Source organism: Alosa pseudoharengus, unplaced genomic scaffold, assembly GCF_046254945.1.
Source record: "Alosa pseudoharengus isolate Yale_2024_CS ecotype anadromous, Long Island Sound unplaced genomic scaffold, YU_APseudo_1.1 YU_APseudo_1.1_scf_17, whole genome shotgun sequence".
NCBI lineage: Eukaryota > Metazoa > Chordata > Actinopteri > Clupeiformes > Clupeidae > Alosa > Alosa pseudoharengus.
Genome location: NW_027468640.1, coordinates 12,378,043 through 12,398,325, shown reverse-complemented (window position 1 = coordinate 12,398,325; position 20,283 = coordinate 12,378,043). Strand labels below are relative to the sequence as shown.

General features: G+C 44.5%; 2 protein-coding genes across 4 annotated transcripts in view; one reads left to right on the top strand and one right to left on the bottom strand.

Annotated features, from left to right (window-relative positions):
- The window catches only part of LOC143127262 (diacylglycerol kinase delta), a 77,571-nt gene extending 74,531 nt beyond the window's left edge, over positions 1–3,040 (bottom strand). For all 3 annotated transcript variants that reach the window (XM_076288632.1, XM_076288637.1, XM_076288636.1), the window contains exons 1-2: positions 2,939–3,040; positions 1,385–1,636 (exon numbers count right to left, since the gene is read on the bottom strand). In XM_076288632.1, the coding sequence (XP_076144747.1) occupies positions 1,385–1,573 (189 nt within the window). In that variant the 5' untranslated portion in view covers positions 1,574–1,636; positions 2,939–3,040. The remainder of the gene's footprint in view (positions 1–1,384; positions 1,637–2,938) is intronic.
- A 16,156-nt stretch (positions 3,041–19,196) lies between these two features.
- On the top strand, positions 19,197–20,195 carry gpr185b (G protein-coupled receptor 185 b). Its single transcript, XM_076289643.1, has one exon. The coding sequence runs from the start codon at positions 19,197–19,199 to the stop codon at positions 20,193–20,195; it is 999 nt and encodes a 332-aa protein (XP_076145758.1).
- Positions 20,196–20,283: the final 88 nt, after the last annotated feature.

Genomic DNA, 20,283 nt, shown 5'->3' with positions numbered 1-20,283 from the left:
TCTCATTTGAATTGCTAAAACCATTACTGGATGCAAAACAAACAAAGGAAATTCTGACAGGAGAAAGACAAACAGTGGCAACCAATCAGAGAGTGTAGCAGGTGCTTGTGAAATGTTTGTGCGGTTAACATTTTGTCAGCTGACATTTAAACAATTTCACGTCACATCGCTACAGTCCATGGGAGGTTGTGCACAGCACAAGCAAATTAGTTTACCTCCCTTTTCAAAGAGGCAAGCCTACGGGAGTTAAGGAAAGCCCACATGGGAAAGTGAAAAACACTAACAAGCATTACAGTAGTCTGAACTTAAATGTAATATCAAAAATCCCAAATTCCACTTCCACTAAATTAAAACAGGCCGGCTCACTTAGCCTCGGATGAAAAAGAGTTTTCAGATTAGAACTCAGTTTGCTCGTAAGCTACTTTGGGATTTGTTCAACAGGATGAACACAAGATATAGGCTGCCCTACTGGGGACCAGGTACCCAGGCAAGGGGGAAGGAGACTGAAGGCATGGGAGAGAATAGCCTAGATGCCCACATCTTGGCTGTAATCAGAGAGACTAGGGCAGACATCCAGGACACCCGAGCCACAGACCTGATAGCCAGTCTCAAAACACACAGAGGAGGGACCACTTCCAGCTCCTAGTGCAATACACACGACTACACAACACCAGTGGCAGCTACAGTGCGGTGGAATTCGGCAGTAAAATCGTTTAAAAGCTATTTGTGCTGCAGTGAAACAGAGAAACATCAATCAAAAAACACATAAAGGCAAATATACTCTCTTTCTCTCTCTCTCTCTCTCACACACACACACACACACACACACACACACTCATTTGTTCTTTCTCTCTATCTCTCTCCCTCTCTCGCTCTCTCTCTCCCTCTCTCTCTCACACACACACACACAAACACACACACACACACACACACACACACACACACATACACGCCTGGCTTTATTTCTTTACCAGGAACAAAAAAAAAATGATATAGACTCAAAGGGCATTGAATTGCCAAATGGCATTGCCATATTACAGGCAGCATGTCGCTATTTTAAACCCATGATCAATACCAAATATCCGGAATGGTCTGTACAGGCTGCCTGGCATGGCCATGTCAAACACAGCGCCGCTTCCGTAATATTTTCGCGTTTGTGAGCAACGTTTCTGTGTCCAACATTCATCCGCGGCACACAGCACAGGGGAACCGAAGAAAGCCTGCATAAAGCACTTCAACTGAAAGATGGTCCAAAATGACATCGTGTGTGTGTGTGTGTGTGTGTGTGAGTGAGAGAGTGTCAGGAAGCTTCTGAAGAGAGGTAAGCAGCGGTAGTGGTCGGTGCAACTGAATGAGCACTGCTCTTCGTCGATTCGTCCCTTACCTTTGCCCGAATCTGACCCGAGGTTGACACTTTACGAATGAGCTTGTGTGATGTCTCTTCGGGTTCCCCATCGCTGTCCGACGACTCGTCACCGGCCTCCGCGTGAGTGAGCCGGTCGGAGTCCGGAGAGGACAGGGAGTCGCGAGGCTCTCGGACGTACAGGACGTTGGGGTTTAGCTTCGAAGCCATGGTCTCCGGTAAGATGACGCTACTGTGACCCACGCGGACTCTCCCCTCAGTCGATCAATCACTCTGAAAACATGCACAAAACAAAGTCTTCATACACTCAATGAAGATGGCCGCTTTCTGCTCACTTTTCTGCTGCGTGCGGAGGCCACGTAGCGTAGGACGCCTTCAAAATCACTGTTATCAGTTCCCCTTTACACTGACTGTTGAAGCAGTGATGCGGTGTGGTGTGGTGTGTCACTACTTGTTTATTGCACACAGTAAAATATTTAAACCAAACAAAGTTTCAAAGAGGGCAAAGTTGAAGGACGACAACACTGCGGGAGACGTCAGATAAATAAAAAAAAACACATAGGCCTAGACAACCTGTTGTACTTCATGACAGATGTACGCTACGCTGGACCTAGTGGGTCAGAATATAGGCTGGGATGGAATCTGAATTATAGGGTATGACATTCTTTATGCTGCCTATTTATGATAGGCCTATATTTTTTAATTACCCAAATGTACACGGATGTATACGATATTCATTACATCTCTGGACTGATTAGACTACTTGGGATACTTCTAGGCTACTTTAACCTATAGCACCAGATGCTTGACAACTAACACATTACAGAGCTTACCACCAGAGACTCTCTTGATGCTTGTGGTTATGAAAAAAAAACTCTTCCAATATTGTAAAGACTAAATTGATCCTTGTCATGCTATCTGAGGTCCCTATGAAGAATACATCAATCTGCAAGCTTGTGCAGATTGGATAACCATCCGCCAATTAATGCAATACAGATGTCAGCGTATTGCCTACTAACTACCTGTTATAGCTAGTGTTTGTAATGCACGGCTTTGCGTGTCTTCGATGCCGGGTGAGTGTAGCCTACTGTTGCTATCATGTGGGCTGCTCGGCAACGTTCTTGCCATTCTATTATCCAATCGCCAAATCAGTTAAACAAACAAACAAACAAATATACAATTAAATCCGAGTCATGTGAACGTTGCAGCGAATTCGTTTTTTTGTGACTCAGCAACAGCCTAGCTCGCTAATAAATCATGAAACAACAGGCAGTGTCCAGTGCGTTATAGTGACATGGTGTTTTTCATATATGTTCCATGACGACCTGACCACTGCCTGGTTTTTGGTGTACATTCTTTCATTCACACATCCATGCATTCACTTGTTCATTCATTCATTTGATCGCGCGTTCGTTTCGTGGCTTCCCGGTGGCGCGCGGCCATCGCTGTGCGCCCACTGACAGATGCGATTCGAGAGTAACACATTCTACACTAGTAGGCTACAAACTAAACCGTCGAGATATTACATTTGTCAGATGCCCACTTCGCATGCACAATTGGGGGGTCTCTGTTTACCTTAGAAGGGGGGCTCGCTTGCTTTGCGTTGCTGTCCTGTCCCAGTGTCTTGTTGCTTTACCCTGGTTGGCGCTGCTGCGCGGCTGGACACTATCAAATCTCCGATTCTCTCGCAGACACGCTTACGCATAGCATCGGATCGGATTTGAATCAGATGGGAGGGGTAGCGTCTCTCTCTCTCTCTCTCTCTCTCTCTCTCTCTCTCTCTCTCGAACACATGCACAATCCACACACGCGTGTAATGCAGTGGGGTAGTCTAAATTGCGAGGAAGCTGCTAGATGATTTTTAAGTATCCGCTCCTCTTGATTGTCAAGGTTACCTGCTTATCTAAGCTTTTTTGTCATTAGCATTCATCTTGCAGTGTATGACAAATAGTCTGTTATTCGTATCACGCAGCTACATCAATACTGTGTATTGTTTTGTAGGATTGCTTTTATTGTCATTAAGGTCTATGACATTTGCGGAAGTGGTAGGTTAATTAAGAGGTTACAACACCTACGACTATACAGTATATGAATCACAGAGAAACTTAAATACCACGTGATCAAACAATAGCCTGTCTGTCAGTGAAAAGTCCAGATTGTGCCTAGGCTCAAGTGTGAAGTCAGCAGTAACTGGGTATGCCCCATGGTAAATTCCCAAGACACTTAATCAATGTTTCAACTAGCCCGACGTCTAAGAAAAAATGCAGGGGACTTCCTGGACATTTTGTGTGGCGCTTTTCAACTTATCCCATTATGATAAAGCACGAGGTTGTAACATGGATTCGTCTTCATGGGCCTTTCCCTAAGCGCCTCAACATATCCAGTTTATTTCTCATCACCGGTTTTGTATAATAAGTGTTGGATTTACTATACAATCTATGCCAATATACCCAATTGCACAATTATCGAAAAATCCATGCTTTGCCTGAAACTTTGTATCCATTGGGTCTTCGGTTTGTTATTTCATATATCACCGTTAATTACGGCAATATTATCATCTTCAGTCGGTTGACCATACAAGGACAAATGATGCTTCAGAATGGCTTTACCGTGCGGCGCGTTGCTGCCCCCCAATGGAAGCGCAACCAAACCAATTATAGCCTACTGTGTGTAATCTATGTATCGACCACATTTTGTGGATAACCGATGTGTATTTTGTTGTGCTTGGAAATATGTCTAACTAAACAACGTTGAATCTCTGATATGGCGTTTTTAGATCATTTGTTTACTGTAGAGCTGTCTTCAAGGTCACGCGCAACTCTTGAGTTTTAGCATAATTTCAATGATTCATAACAAAAAGTACAAAACTCGTCCAATCCAATTTGTATCTGATGGTGACGGTAATTAACAGCTCTTTTTAATTTTTTATCCAGACTTGGGCTAATCCACTTGTATCCCACCAGTCTCCTCTCCTGGTAAGAATCGACACTGTGAATCACTGCAGAGCATTGCAATTCCGGCGGGGACGCGCAATGCGGGCTCCCGCAGAGACAGACAAGACAGCGGCGGTTATCTGTGCTTGACAGTCTTCCCGGAGGCAAACGTCAGACGCCCACCACACACATTATCTGCACACCATAGTGAACAGAGAGAGAGACAGAGAGAGAGAGAGAGAGAGAGAGAGAGAGAGAGAGAGAGAGAGACCATAGTGAACACACAGACACTCACACATACAGTAGTCTGTCTGAAATGTCTGTCATCTCTAAGAGAGCAATGTATATCTGCGTAGGAGTGTGTATGCTGTCCCTCAGTATGAAAACAGTGTTTTCTGCACAAAGATGTCACAATATCATTAAAATAATAGACCATGGCATCACTTCCTAAAGCGACTGAAATAGCAGCATGGCCAGTTGCCATGAGAACATCACTGTCAGAAAAAGGCACTTATGATCTTAGAGGGGAACAAAAACTCTTGTATGTGGTGAAGAATGAATGACAATGTCTGTATGTCAACGCATTATTCGTTTCAATTGTATCTACATTACACCAATTACTATTGAAATGATTAGATGTTATTATTCATATTGATAGTGATTAATATTCAGTAATCCATTATTAAACGCACTGGTTAAAATATCTTCATTGTTACCGGGCAGCAGAGGCTGCTATTAAAAGGTTAAAAGGACAAACGAAACTTAGTCGGTCAGTCAGTAGACTGATATCTTTATGTGCTAGCAGCCTAGCACTGTAAACTCACATGCTAAAACCAATAAGCCATGTAGCCTATAACGGCAGTTATAGGTGTTTATATTTGTTTATTTTGTGGGCAAATAGTACATAATATGTACACAAAGATGTATTACACTGTTTATGTGTATGTTAGAAATTGTTTATGTTTATGTTATTTGCAAGATGTTTTTGTCCCTTTGTATCTGTAGTGGCAAATTTCGTTTTAGTATTTTCTTACAACTATTAATTGTACCACCTCTGCATGTGTGCCATATTAAAGTTTTTTTGACTCGTATCCATATGTCATTTCTACCATTATCCACCTCATTCATTCCATAGCTTACTCACGACACTCAGTTGGCCGTTGATGCTGTTTATTCAGTCGACAATCTTCAGATCACTCTTTTCAGTGTACAGGATTATTAAATGATGACTATTACTGTTCTTTAAAACATTCTTCATTACTGTCTGGTAAGTTCAGCATGACAAGGACAAAAGGATGACGGATGACGGTCAAAAAGCTGTTTCCTTCCATACAGCACACATGTCTAACTCTAAACACGCGCATGGCACATTCAGTGTTTTTTATATGCGCAAAACAGCAAATTACACTAGCCAATAGAAAATCAGCTTTAAGCTAAATTTAAATATATTATCTTCAGTTCAATTAAACTGTCATATAAGCAATCTAAATAATTATAGAAATGCAAAATAATCATACCAAAATCCTTTTCCTATATTTTGGCTTTTACAGTATCATTATTCTGCATAACACTTCATAGTGGGACAGGGGGCGCCTGTAAGCAGAGAGTTTCTGCTAGTGGATCAGGTGAAAAGACTGAAGTAGCTACCACTGCCGCATTATTGCACATTATCACTCCCGACTAACTCCACCCACAGTAGGAGGGTATAAGACACCAAGCAGGTGAACAGAGCAAGGTTGTCCATAACGCATACTGCGTGTATAGTTTTGGTTTGTGGGAAATGTAATACCTCTCCAGTGGAACAGGTATGGGTCTCACCTGCACTAGAAGCGGTGGTAATGTAGTGACTAAGGAACTTAGCTGGCATGCACTCACCTGCACTAGAAGCAGTGGTAATGTAGTGACTAAGGAAATTAGCTAGCGTGCAGTCACCTGCACTAGAAGCAGTGGTAATGTAGTGACTAAGGAAATTAGCTAGCGTGCACTCACCTGCACTAGAAGCAGTGGTAATGTAGTGACTAAGGAACTTAGCTAGCGTGCACTCACCTGCACTAGAAGCAGTGGTAATGTAGTGACTAAGGAACTTAGCTAGCGTGCACTCACCTGCACTAGAAGCAGTGGTAATGTAGTGACTAAGGAACTTAGCTGGCATGCACTCACCTGCACTAGAAGCAGTGGTAATGTAGTGACTAAGGAACTTAGCTGGCATGCACTCACCTGCACTAGAAGCGGTGGTGTAGGAACTAAGGAACTTAGCTGGCGTGCAGTCGTCACAAAAAGTCATGGGTTTGATTCCTGGCTGCCGCCGTTGTGCCCTTGAGCAAGACACTTAACCTTGAGCTGCTCCTGGGAGTCTGGCCCTGCAATTGCTATCTGTAAGTCACTTTGGATACAAGCGCCAGCTAAATGTATGAAAAAACAGAAGAGGGTTATGTGCCTGTGCCAGGGTCCATTTTGAAACCAGCTGTAGCGGCTGTGAAACAGTAAGTGGTCTCTCTAGCAGGCATTAACCTCTCCCAGTGCCTGCAATAATGTTATAATAATGTTTTTCTTTTCTCAGAAACACCATTGCTGATATGGAAACCAACTCCAAAGATGAAAAATACAAGAACAAAGAACCCCCCCCCCCTTTTTTCCTCTTAGGTTGCACACATCTGCAGCCCGTCACCTTCGCTTGAAGTGAATGTCTGGTTTATTAAAAGCCTTGGGGCTGTTGACAAGTCTCACTCATGACTCTTGTTAGTGTTTGAAAGCCTCTTTTTAGAGGTTGACTTCTGCTCTCCCTGTATTGTTTGTATGGCCCCCTTTACACATAAACATTGGAACTTTTCATGGAGTATATTACAAGGACCTTTAAGAACCTATTTTGTGAACTATGAGAACCATGAAGAACCTTTTTATGGCATATGCAGGTTGATGGAGTCATTCCTGAACTATGAGCACCACAAGGAACCTTTTTATGGCATATGCGGGTTGATGAAGTGTCATTCCTGGATGCCCTGCTGTTGCGCAACTCAGAGCTGGAGTGTGTAAGGTCCTGACCCATGAGATGTGATCAGGACTGACTGGACGACACCGTCTCTCATCTTGTCTGGCCTCTACCCCACCTCTGTCTTTTCATATGTCTCTTTCATCCCCTCACGATGCCCATCGAGGCTCACCTCATCTCGTCTCGCCCCGTTTCTCTCTCTCTCTCTCTCTCTCTCTCTCCATCTCTCTCTCTCTCTAACAGACACACACACACACAGACTCTCTTTGTCACTGCTCCTCTCTCTCTCTCTCTCTCTCTCTCTATGTCAACACACCAATACACACACACACACCTTGTCCAACCCTTTTAACTTCAAACCATTTCCCAAAATACTGCAGGGCTGGGGTGGAAGATGAGGGGGGCGGACGGCAGGCTATTCTTATGCCCCCTGCCTCCCTGTTTCAGCAGAGCCTAATGCCACATGACAGGCCAGTGTGGTTGAGTGTGGCTGGCGGTTAAACCATTGGACTACACACACTCGCCCACTCACACTCGAAAGCCCAATGTGTATGTGTGTGTGTGTCTCTCTCTCTCTCTCTCTCTCTCTCTCTCTCTCTCTCTCTCTCTCTCTATCCCTCTGCTCTCTCTGTTACAAGTGTAAACACCATTTAGGGGTAACCTGAGGGGAGACACCATTGTGTGTATTGCACCTCCCTTTAAAAAAAAAAAAAAGTAAATTGAAAAAAAAAAAAAAAGTAAATTGAAAAAAAAAAAAAAAATTTGACTGATGGTTGCCGTCTCCAGACACTGCAGTGGGAGTCTCATCCGAGGTGTTGGACAGGACCCGCAGCCATGAAGTGTTTTGGTGGGGTCAGTTTGAGAGGGTGATTTGGGGCTGTGGGTCTCTCTCTCTCTCTCTATCTCTCGCTCTCTCTCTCTGCATGTCCGTAAGCTGTGGAGGGGTTCAGGGTGTGTTGGGCTCAGTGGAGAGATGAGTAGACAGGGTGAGCTGCTGTAGTTTTTCTGTGCCCATGGGCCAAAGACTGTGGTTCAAAGGTCAACAACTGTTTGGTCATGAGGCAGTGATGAGGCTGAGTTGTTTGGGCCACAAGCAGAAGTGGCACACACACACACACAGAGTGATGTTCAGACAGAGAGGCACTTTCTCCTACATTGTCCAAAGTTTGAGCAGGATATTTGCCCACTATTAGGAATTAGAAAAGGATATTAGTCTACTATTCTCAGACAAAATTCCCAATTTTGGCTAACCAGCTAGGAGAAGGACTGACTGCTCCGTTGGCTGCAAAATACGTTGCAGCCTGCCATGGCATGAGGGACAGTGAGACGGACACCTTGCCACAATGCCAAGCTAATGTACTTGATTCGTTGGACTGTGTGTGTGTGTGTGTGTATCTGTGTGTGTGTGTGTGTGTGTGTGTGTGTGTGTATCTGTGTGTGTGTGTCTGTGTCTGTGTGTGTGACTGAGAGAGTGTGTTCGAGCAAGGTTGGTATTGTGAAGCCTTGCGCACGCATAGCACAGTTCGGCCCAGAATAGATGCCCGATAAGTACCCAAAATGTGTTGCAATATGGCCGCCGAGTAGAGTGACTTGCCTAAAAAGACATTGGCTGAGGTTAACTCTGCAGGAAGGTGGGTGGGTGTGGCAAAGCACGGGATTGGAAACTCTTGATGGATGCCAGAAGGCAATTGCAAGTTCCATAGTGTATTGTTGTGACATCTTTGAGCCCAGACATGGTGTGGTATTCTGAGTGTGAGCGCATGGCCTACTTTATCAAGCTAACTACGGTATTTACTTTGAACCTGTGATGGAGGAAGCCCTTGGAAGGAAGAAGTTAATGTATGCAGAACTAGCAAGCACACACAACTAGTGATGGGCAAATGAAGCTTTGGTGAACCACTGAACCACAGCAGTATGAACCTAGCGACACTAGCTGAAAAGCAAAAAGATGGCCGCTATGCATACATTTTTCAACATAAAAGTCCTTAACAAACCAATATTTTTGGTTACATATACTGGTTTGGGTAAAGACTTTTATGTTGAAAAATCTACATGTGGCGGCCATATTGTTTTTTTTTCATTCGTGTCACTAGCTTCACACAGTGGAGATAGGTGCTAGAGGCTTTGTAGCAGTCAGCCACAACACTTCTGTTAGATATTGGTTTTCAAGGACAATGACTTAAAAGAGATGGAAAAGAATTGTCTGAGACTGAGGGTTCTGAAAAGGCAAGCCAATTGTCTTTTCAAAAGCCAAAAAAGTTTACTTTCTTTATTACCCGAATTGAAATCGCGTTGCTGTGTTTCTGCAATTGTATGTAATTGTAATGTAGAGTATCTGTTTGTAACGTGTTCCAACCTATTACGATTGTGGACGGGGGTGGGTCTGGGTGCCAGACACCGCTGTTGAGCCTTCTGGAGGTGCTGTGGGCCTACTGTACTTCAACAACATGCTGATGGAGGGAGGTGTCTGCGTGAAAACCTCTGTGACATGCTCACGAAGGTGGCTCTGTTGGGGGATGCTGTTGATCATAACGTCTGCTTTGTTGATAATGTTGTTCTTGTTGCTATGGTTCTTTAGCAGGGCGTACAAGTTACTGGTAGCACATTTCGTTGGCACATTGTTTTGGGACAACCGGCAACCAATTGTATGTATTATTATTGTATGTCTCATCCTGTTGTGTAATTTTAGATAGGCCACTTGGTAGTTGATTGACCACTATGCTATAGCACAAGGAATGTATCACCTTTTCTGTGTATGTCTGAAATAATGAGAAGGAGAAATAATCATGTGTGGTCATTATAACATTGCCAAAACCACAGATCTAATAGCAGCCTTACACTTTTGCACAGGACTACATGCACAGTTATATATACTTTCTGTATATCGGTGTGCCTGATATCTATCTATCTATCTATCTATCTATCTATCTATCTATCTATCTATACAGTGTCCTCCATGGAGAAGAGGGAGTTGAGGGGGAGGAGGTATGGAAGAAAATAAATGATCTTCACTTCAGTCATCTTGCGGAGAAGCCCTTTCATAACACGTTGAGTAAACTTTGCCACAAAGGTCACACACTCTCGCTCTTTCTCTCTCTGTCTTGCTCTCTTTGTCTGTTTGACTCTTTGTATGTTCTACACCATAACCATTCAAGTGCACTGAGCAAAATAGCCATGTAGGCTACACTGCGCATACTTTTAGCAGTTGGTTAGTGACAAACAAACAAACAAAAAACATCAGCGATATATAACTGAACGATCCTAAACAGTTATGTATGTGATGTATATGTGAGGAAGAGAAAGAGTGCTCTGCATCTTTTTTCTGCATCTTTTTTTTCTTAGGAGCTATATTTCTATTTATTTTCAATTTCTATTCTATTTAAGCAGTATAGCATTGGTGAGAGTGGGATTGGTAATGGATATTCCCATGGGTGTTGTTCGGTCATAGCCACGAGGCCGGAGGCACAGGCAACAACAGCCATGGGAATATCCATTACCAATCCCACGATCACGAGTGCTATATTGCTTTTATACAACAATTCATTCCAACAAATCCAGATCCCTCTCCAACGGGTCTTTGTTGTTTTTCGTGTCTTCGACATGAAAGACATTCTGAAATAAGGACAGCCGATATCATCCTGTTTTGAAATGGGTTGAGTGAATGATTGAGTCCTGCCCAGGGACGGATTAAACAAATATGGGCCCCTGTGCACAATATCAAAAAAGGCCCCCCCTCCCCCTGACCGCGACGCGCGCGGGCGCGTTTGCGCATGCGCGTGCAAGTGACGTGCAGCCAGCGCTTCTCTCTTTGCTGTTGCTGTGCAGGCTGGTGCACAATTTCACACAATGAAAATGTAGTACATTATTTCATATATTATAACTCATGCCCACACAGAAATGAATTCCAGCAGCTGTTTTTATTATTAGGCTGTAATCTCCCTTTGCTGGCCAAACAGTCTACAGCAAACATTTTCACTAAACGGACCGGACAACAGTTGTCATATTTCTGACGGACCGGTAGCAGGGACGTTGATAGTATTTTGTGAGAGGTGGTGCTGATCATATTACGGGGGTTCGGGGGTGTCTCCACCAGGAACATTTCGAAATTCTGGCTGTTAAATATAGCCTACGCTTTTAACGCAGTTTGGAAGGGGCATACAAACTTTAACAGAGCAAGCAGGGCCCGTTTTCTGTCTGACTCAGGTGACGTGAACATTGGCTACCTGCATGATAAGGTTTTCACTTCACTGCTGCTTGACACTACCTTCCATGGAGACATATTTCACGTTAACAGTGGAGATGTTAGCAAAACTATAGCGTTTGGTAAATGGAGATGCAGATCATCTCCCTAATTAATTTCTTTGCGCAACAGCCCACATTATGCGCTCACTCTAGCGAGACGAGCGAAATAAGTGTAGGCCTATCTGTCATCGGCATCGCCATAGGCTATTTGCTACGATATAAGCCACTGTTAGGCCTACAACAAGTCGCGATTTATTAGGCTATCCAATCGCTATGCTGTTTTCGAGTGGATCCGTTTCACTTTCGCAAACACGCATATACATTGAATGAGCACTCATAGCCTACCACTTCCACCTAATGTTATGCCTCTATATTTTGTGAATTAAGAAGTATTTATTGATCAGGAAAACATTTAGTTTATTTTTCTTTCGGTCCGCGGTTCCATAATACCATTCAGTTGTGCCGCAAATTAATTATTATTAGACAGAAGCACTGGGCATAATCTAGTCTAAATTCATGGCAATTTTTTTTTTTAAATCCGAGGGCCCCCATTGGCTGAGGGCCCCTGTGCACGTAAACACTTGGCACAATCCATGATCCGTCCCTGGTCCTGCCCGAAGTCCAGCATAGCTGGGCCTACTGATCCCATATAGCTCCCCTTTGGTGGCATAAAAATCCTGCAGTATTGCGCCGAAAACGGATTTGGCGATGTTTTTCAGATAGCCAGGTGTTAAAACAGTTAGCTGCACATGACGTTTGCTTAATGGTGTTGCTTTCATACCGGCTCTCCTCCCGCTTGACTGTCTGTTCGTCCTCGTCATCTGACATTTCATATATTAACTCAAAAGTTATTTTAGGGAAATCTATCTCCTTTTTCTTTCCAATTGCAATTGCCACGGGTACTTGCTTTTTAAAATTATGCAAACTTTAATTTAATTAAATTAATTGTGTCGATTAATTGTGTTGTGTTGAAATATCCAGGGATATCCCAGCTCATGGAATATCAATCAGTTCCATAGTTCCATAGAACCCAATTGTATAATCTATTTTATTCTATTCTATTCATTTCTGTTCTATTTCTATTCTGTTCTATTCTATTCTATTAAATTCTGTTCTATTATATTCTGGTCTATTTCTATTCCACTCTATTCTGTTCTATTATATTCTATTCTATTTCTATTCTATTTCTATTTCTATTTCTATTCTATTCTATTCTGTTCTATTTCCACAGTGTCTTCTCTCTGAGGGAGGGCTGGTGGAGGGGCTGTAATGTTATGGAAGCAGCACAGAGGGAGGAAGATGGCAGCGCTGTGCATGTCAGTATGTGAGGCTGGCTCACATCTGAAATCCTGCCTGTTTGTGACTGGCAAAGCTTAGCTTTAAAAGATCAGTGTGTTCTGTGTGGGCTTGTGTGTGTGTGTGTGTGTGTGTGTGTGTGTGTGTGTGTGTGTGTGTCCACTCAAATTGTACCTTTCTCTGCAGATGTATGTTTCTCGGAGTGTATGGATTTGTTCATTTGTGTTTCCACCTCTGAGTGTGACTGTGTGTGTGCGTGTGTGAGAGAGAGAGAGAGAGAGAGAAAGAGAATGACATTTCACGCACAATTGAAGCTGCCTCCTCCTCTCTCTCCTCCCCCTCCCTCTCCACCTCCTCCTACACGCTGCCTGTACTGTTCCATCCCGTCCTGTTCTATTCTTTTCTATTCCGTTCCGTTCTGTTCTGTCGATACCATGGCATCAATCTCCCAATCATTTAGCGCTAGTTGTCTTTCATTATCCCCCAATCATCATCACAGGGCCCGCCGTCAGACCCAATGAGGTCATAATGCACTGCATCCTGTGTGTGTGTGTGTGTGTGTGTGTGTGTGTGTGTGTGTGTGTGTGCGCGCGTGCGTGCGTGCGTGCTCACTTGTCAAGTGTTACAGCTCCATAAATACCACTGCTGATTGGACATGAAATGTGTCTCATTGGTCATGCTGGAGATGGTGGTCACAATGGCAAGGAATATAATTATGATGATGAAGATGAAGATTGTAATGATGATGATGATTATAATGATGATGAAGGTCATGCTTGTACTGTAAGGACATTTTGAATAAAAGATTTGAATTTGAATCGAAGATTTAGATTTGTATCCGGTAGGATGCGTGCCTACTGAGAGCACCATAGATACTGTGGATTGGAAATGAAATGTGTCGGTCATATTGAGATGGTTGTCACAGTGACCCTGTTTACGTTTGTTTTTAAAATGTGTCCTGGGGTGATCCAACCCCAAGTTGTCTGTTCTTTATACAGTAGAAATGTAAATAATCAACAAAAACGCATTGTGATCCAATCCCAAGTTGTCTGTTCTTTGTGCATTAGAAGTGTAAACAATCAACAAAAATGCATCGTGATCCAATCACTCAAACCACTCGCGGAGGTGGTCTGAGAGGCATTTGACCACATGTCTTTTACAGTGTAAATGCTAAGGCCTTCTAATGCATCCTGTACGATGGGAGTTCTAACAACTGTGATGTTGACAGTAACGGAATCTTAACACAAGTGGTCAGCAACGTCTCTAGCTGCACGCAGCGGATACATGTGATGTGTGACTCAGCTGACCGCTTGCGCTCGGAGCAACCAAGACACATTCTAAAACCAAATGCAGCCACGCCCAGTGATTAGAAACATAGTAAAGGGAATGATGATGATGATGATGATGATGATGATGATGATGGTGATGATGATCATGATGATGGTGGTTGATGTGATTTGTGTTACCACTTAGGGTTATATGCTGATTTATAATACATCTTTATAATACGCCTCAATAGAAGTGAAAAGCTTTCTGAGGAGAGTAATCAAAAAGAAGGATTAGCTTAGTAAAGAGTGATGATATGCATGGTGAAAGAGAGAGAGATAGAGAGAGAAAGAGACAGAGTAAAGAGTGATGATATGCATGGTGAAAGAGAAAGAGATAGAGAGAGAAAGAGACAGAGTAAAGAGTGATGATATGCATGGTGAAAGAGAGAGAGATAGAGAGAGAAAGAGACAGAGTAAAGAGTGATGATATGCATGGTGAAAGAGAGAGAGATAGAGAGAGAAAGAGACAGAGAGAGACACACACACAGAGAGAGAGAGAGATGCTGTCAATGTTCTAATTGTTACTGTAAAAAAAAATATTATGCTGTATTTCTTGTGCTTTGGCAGCACTGTACCTACAGTCATGCTAATAAAGCGACCTTGAATTGAATTGAATTGAGAGTGAAGGGCATAGGGCAATAAATGAGGAAGGGGAGAGGGAGAAAAGGATGCAGAGAGAGGGGGGAGGGAGGTGAAGGGAATTACAGTAAAAAGAGAAGATAAGAGGAGGAGGAGAAAAGAAGAGAGGGGAAACAAGAGACAAGAGGAGAAGGGGGAATGGAGATGAGAAGAAAAGTGAGGAGAGGGAAGGAGGGAGGAGAAGAGGAAGGAGAAGAGAAGAGGGAGGAGGGGAAAGGAAGAAGAGGAGGATGAAGAGGAAGGAGAGGAGAAGAGAAGAGGGAGGAGGGGAGAAGAGGAAGGAGAGGAGAAGAGAAGAGGGAGGAGGGGAGAAGAGGGAGGAGAAGAGAAGAGGGAGCAGAGGAGAGGAGAGGAGGAAGGAGAAGAGGAAGGAGGGGAAAGAGGGAGGAGGGGAGAAGAGAAGAGGAGGGGAAAGGAAGGAGAGGGAAAGAGGGAGGAGGGGAGAAGAGGGAGGAGAAGAGGGAGGAGGGGAGAAGAGGGAGGAGAAGAGGAAGGAGAGAAGAGAAGAGGGAGCAGAGGAGAAAAGGAAGGAGAGGAGGATGAAGAGGAAGGAGAGGGAAAGAGGGAGGAGATGAGAAGAGGGAGGAGGGGAAAGGAAGGAGAGGAGGATGAAGAGGGAGGAGAGGAGAAGAGGAAGGAGAGGGAAAGAGGGAGGAGAGGAGGATGAAAAGGAAGGAGAGGAGAAGAGGGAGGAGAAGGAGGGAGGAAAGGAGAAGAGGGAGGAGGTGAATGGAAGGAGAGGAGGAGAAGATGAAAGAGAGAGAAGGAGGGGAAAGGAAGAAGAGGAGGATGAAAAGGGAGGAGAGGGAAGGAGGGAGGAGAGGAAGGAGGGATGAGAGGAGAAGAGGGAAAGAGGGAGAGGAGGATGAAGAGGGAGGAGAGGGAAAGAGGGAGAGGAGGATGAAGAGGGAGGACAGGAGAGCAGGAAGGATGGAAGGAAAGGGTTTGTGGAGTGTGACGTCTGGTACTTTGCTAGGTGACCTCTTTCTGTCCACGGCTACGATTTTCACAGCCAGTGAGTGTGGTGAACACAAATAGGCTGAGAGCTACAGTCTGCAGAGAGAGGGAGAGATAGAGAGAGGGAGAGAGAGAGAAAGAGAGAGGGAGGGAGAGGGAGAGAGGCTTACACAACTATGCGCACACACGCTTACGTTTGAGCATCCACGGGATCACCAGAACATGCACTGGAATGCATGCATACAGAAATGTACTCACAAACACACACACACACCAACAAAGGCATACACACATACACATGAGACAGGCAGATAGACAGACACAGAAACACAAACACACACACGCACACACACACACACACACACACACACACACACACACACACACGCACACACACACATCTGCTGACTGAAGAGTTCCTCCTTTCGGACAGTGTCAGCAGGATCTGCAGAGTGGATGGGAATTTGGTAATAGTCCTTCTGGCTCAACAGAGCATTGCTGGCAATTTATGCATTCATCAATAACTACACAGCCAACCTGTTTCAAAGCAATAGTTACAACCAGACTGGTTATTGAGATGTTCATCTGGAAAAGCGCAAGGACAATTGCTATTCACCTACATTTGTAGCTTTGTAATACTAACTGAAATATACACATCATTTATTGACTGTTGGCAGTCTGTAATGTACATGACTAGGTCAGTATGTTTGACTATATTGCACCGGGGGATACCAATACTGACACAGCTAGACCAGCAGTGGGTTGTGTAGTGTGTGGATATAACATGTGAGTGTGTTGTGCGTGTGTGTGTGTGTTGTGCGTGTGTGTGCTTGTTAGTGAGTGTTTGTGGCTCACAACAAATGCATGCACTACTGTCATCTTACAGTATCTGGACATGGACAGACAAAAAAAAAGCACAGACACACACACACACACACACACACACACACACATATATTTCTCAGCCATGCATGTGAAAAGGCTGCTGTGCTGGGTGATGTAATTGCTTACCCAGCATGCTGAGCGGTAAAGATGAATGGGGGGCTGTAGGCTGGCCGGGATTGGTGGACTCCTTCATGAATGAACAGGGGTGAGCCGCTCTGCAAAACTGGCAGCCAGTGGGGAACCGGCTCTCATCGCTATTCAAATCAGGCTCCCCTGGTTCTCCTTCATAAGATCAGCCTCTGGAGGAAGAGAAGGAAGGTAACACACACACACACACACACTGTGACGATGCTTCTTTTAGTATCTCACCAAAGAGTAGAATGGTTACCTTTATCAGTCTTAAGTAAAGAGCGAATACACTTGGGTGTTATCATGCGGTTCAACCAAAGCTGCATAATTTCATTTTACAGAGATGTTTATAATAATCAAGATTTCTCACATTTTTTCCAACATTTCTCACTTGTCACTTATATTGGTAAAGGATAAGAAAAGGAAAATCGCAGTGGATGTTTTTTTTCTTCTCAGAGAGTTTTCTTTAGACCTGACACCCTCCCACATTCACCAGCTGGAGGCAGACTAAGTTCATTAGGCTGGTATTTAATTACAATCATACATCTATGGTTATGCCAGCGTGTTACATCTTACTTCCTCTGGCCCAGGCAAGGGTAATTAACTGACTAAATGCAATAATTGGCATATTTAATAAACTTCCTTTTATCTAGATATTATTTTAGAACATATTTAAATATTATTATTCTGGGAGCTTTACTCATGGTCGTAAAACATGGATTTAAAGCATGTAGCAGTAATTGACAAGCATCAGCCCCTGCAACACGATGCGTTAAGAGTGGAAATTAATCTGAAGCATTAGCTTACTAAACATCGCCCACTTCTTTCAGTCGATGATTAGAGCAGGTGGCAAAACTGTCAAATGAAGATGAATGTGACATTGGTGCATTGGGGACTACAAGTTATAGCCTATCCATCCATCATACCAGAGGAGTATCCAATCAGCTGTGACTTCCTCACGAATTGTTTTGATTTCAAAGGTGCTGGTAACAATTTCAACAGACAGACAGTCTGGTTGAGAAAGACTGACAGACAGTAAGAAACAGATTATGAAATCAGACTGTGTGATACAATAACTATCCAAGGCGCCAATGGTCACCAAACGTTACATTTTCAAGTCTGTTCCTTGGTTTATAACAGAGAAGCGCGCAGCTGTTTGCATTCGTATTTATTATTAATATTCCAACCACCGCACCTCTGATTCACAGACTCGATCATGACTAGAGTGAAGACTTTTGACGTCAGAGGGGAAAATCGTCGGTAGGTCCAATGGGGGGGAAGTACCAGCCAAGGCAGTGCCATCGGGCTGCCAACATTATTAGCAATGCTAACCAAGAAGGAGCGCGATTTTCGCAAGGACTCTGCACAAGGAATATAACATATTTGTAGAATTTTATATCGGCGTGACGCACTCGGATGACAGGACTGCTGTGATCTGGTAATTTCACGTTTTCGTTTTTTGTCTTCCTTATTTCCCTCTATACGGCTGTGTCTGTTTCTTCACGTCTAGTAGTCGAGGACTGCGCTTTGGGGGAAGACGGGGCACTGCAGCGCAATGACTGAGGTATTGTTTGGTGATATATGCTCTGGGTATACTTATACGTTAGTGGTTGTTGATTGCATTAATCTATACAAATGTATCAAAATTACCCGCCAGTATAGCTTTATGTTGTTATCGACGTTACGGAGTCCTTAGGAGCCAACATCGTGGTGTTTTAGATAAGCGAATCTACCAGGGAATTTGTGAATGAAACGGTGGCGCGCAGAGTTAAAATTAGCTCTTTGATTTCTGGCTGCGTATGTGGCGTCAGGCATAGGCATGTGCTTACTGCTTCTTAAGACGCGCACAACGTTTTCATAAGACACCCCATATTAAGGTGGCGTGAATTATTTTTAGACCGTTTCTAAAAATAGACACATAGTGATGGGCTCACGTTCAAGAAAACGGGTCACCCTCGTCCCAACACGGGAACAAATGCGCAGAGATGTTTTATAGTGACATTGAAAAGAAGTTGAACGCTTTGCTGTGGTTTGATATATTGGGATATATATGGGAGTTTTTAAAGTATTTTGTTGCAAGGTAACAAGGTGGAATGACCTATGGACTAAGGGAATGTCTTCATGCGAGGTGTTTGCTTGCATCCGTTGTACTTTCCCTGTGTTATACACAGAATGTGTAAGGACGTGAATCTTGAATGCGTAATAATGCATTAGAATTGTTTGTTGTTCAGTGAAGATTTGGCTGTCTGGGACTATGCTAGTCCAACTGGGTTAAAGGAATCTCAAGGTCTCGTTGTACAAGAAACCTATTTGTGCAGCAGTGTAATTCCAGCTGTTTCCTTCCTCTTTGACACACGTTTCTCTTTGCCATCCATTTCCCCCGCTCCTCCTGCTCCCCCCTCCTCCTTCCCCTCCTCTTCCTTTCTCCATCAGCTATGATTCACTCTTTTGCTGCAGCAATGAGCAACGAACTCCAGAACACCTCCTCCTTGAATGCCGCGGGCACGTTGAATTTCCCGGACGTGCAGAACTCGTCGCCGGTGCAGACGCAGGACCTCCGGCCGCTGGCAGTCAGTCCCTGGGACATCGCTCTGTGCGTGACTGGCACGCTTATCTCCTGCGAGAACGCGATTGTCATCGCCATCCTTTTCTACACACCCACGCTGCGGGCGCCCATGTTCATTCTGATCGGGAGCCTGGCCTTCGCGGACCTGGTCGCCGGTTTGGGGCTCATTCTGAACTTCATCTTCGTCTACATCCTCAACTCGGAGCTTGTCACGCTCTTCTCAGTGGGACTGCTCATCGCTGCTTTCTCTGCCTCCATACTCAACATCCTGGCGATCACGGTGGACCGGTACCTCTCGCTGTACAACGCGCTGACCTACCACACGGAGCGCACCGTCACGTTCACCTACGTCAGTGTGGTGGTCATCTGGCTGGTGTGTATCGTGCTGGGGCTGCTGCCGGTGCTTGGCTGGAACTGCTTGCGTAACGAGGCCAGTTGCAGCATCTGCCGCCCTGTCACCAAGAGCAACGCGGTGGTGCTGGCCGTGACGTTCCTGCTCGTCTTCGCGCTCATGATGCAGCTCTACCTGCAGATCTGCAAGATCGCCTTCCGCCACGCGCAGCAGATCGCTGTGCAGAACCAGTTCATGGCCATCTCCACCACCAAAGGCGTGTGCACGCTCTCGGCCATCCTGTGCACGTTCGCCATGTGCTGGTTGCCCTTCGCCATGTACTCCATCGTGGCAGACTCCAGCTACCCAATCATATACACTTACGCAACCGTGTTGCCTGCCACGTGCAACTCTGTGATCAACCCTATCATTTATGCCTTTAGGAATCCCGACATTCAGAAATCGCTGTGGCTCGCGTGCTGCGGCTGTTTCCCCACCAACCTCTCGTTGCGACCAAGGACATCAAGTGACGTATAGATTGGGGGTCACTTTTCGTTGGCTAAGATGTTTGTATTAGCACTCTACTATGTCCGCATCACTGGGGGTAGTGTCTGCATCGAGGGTG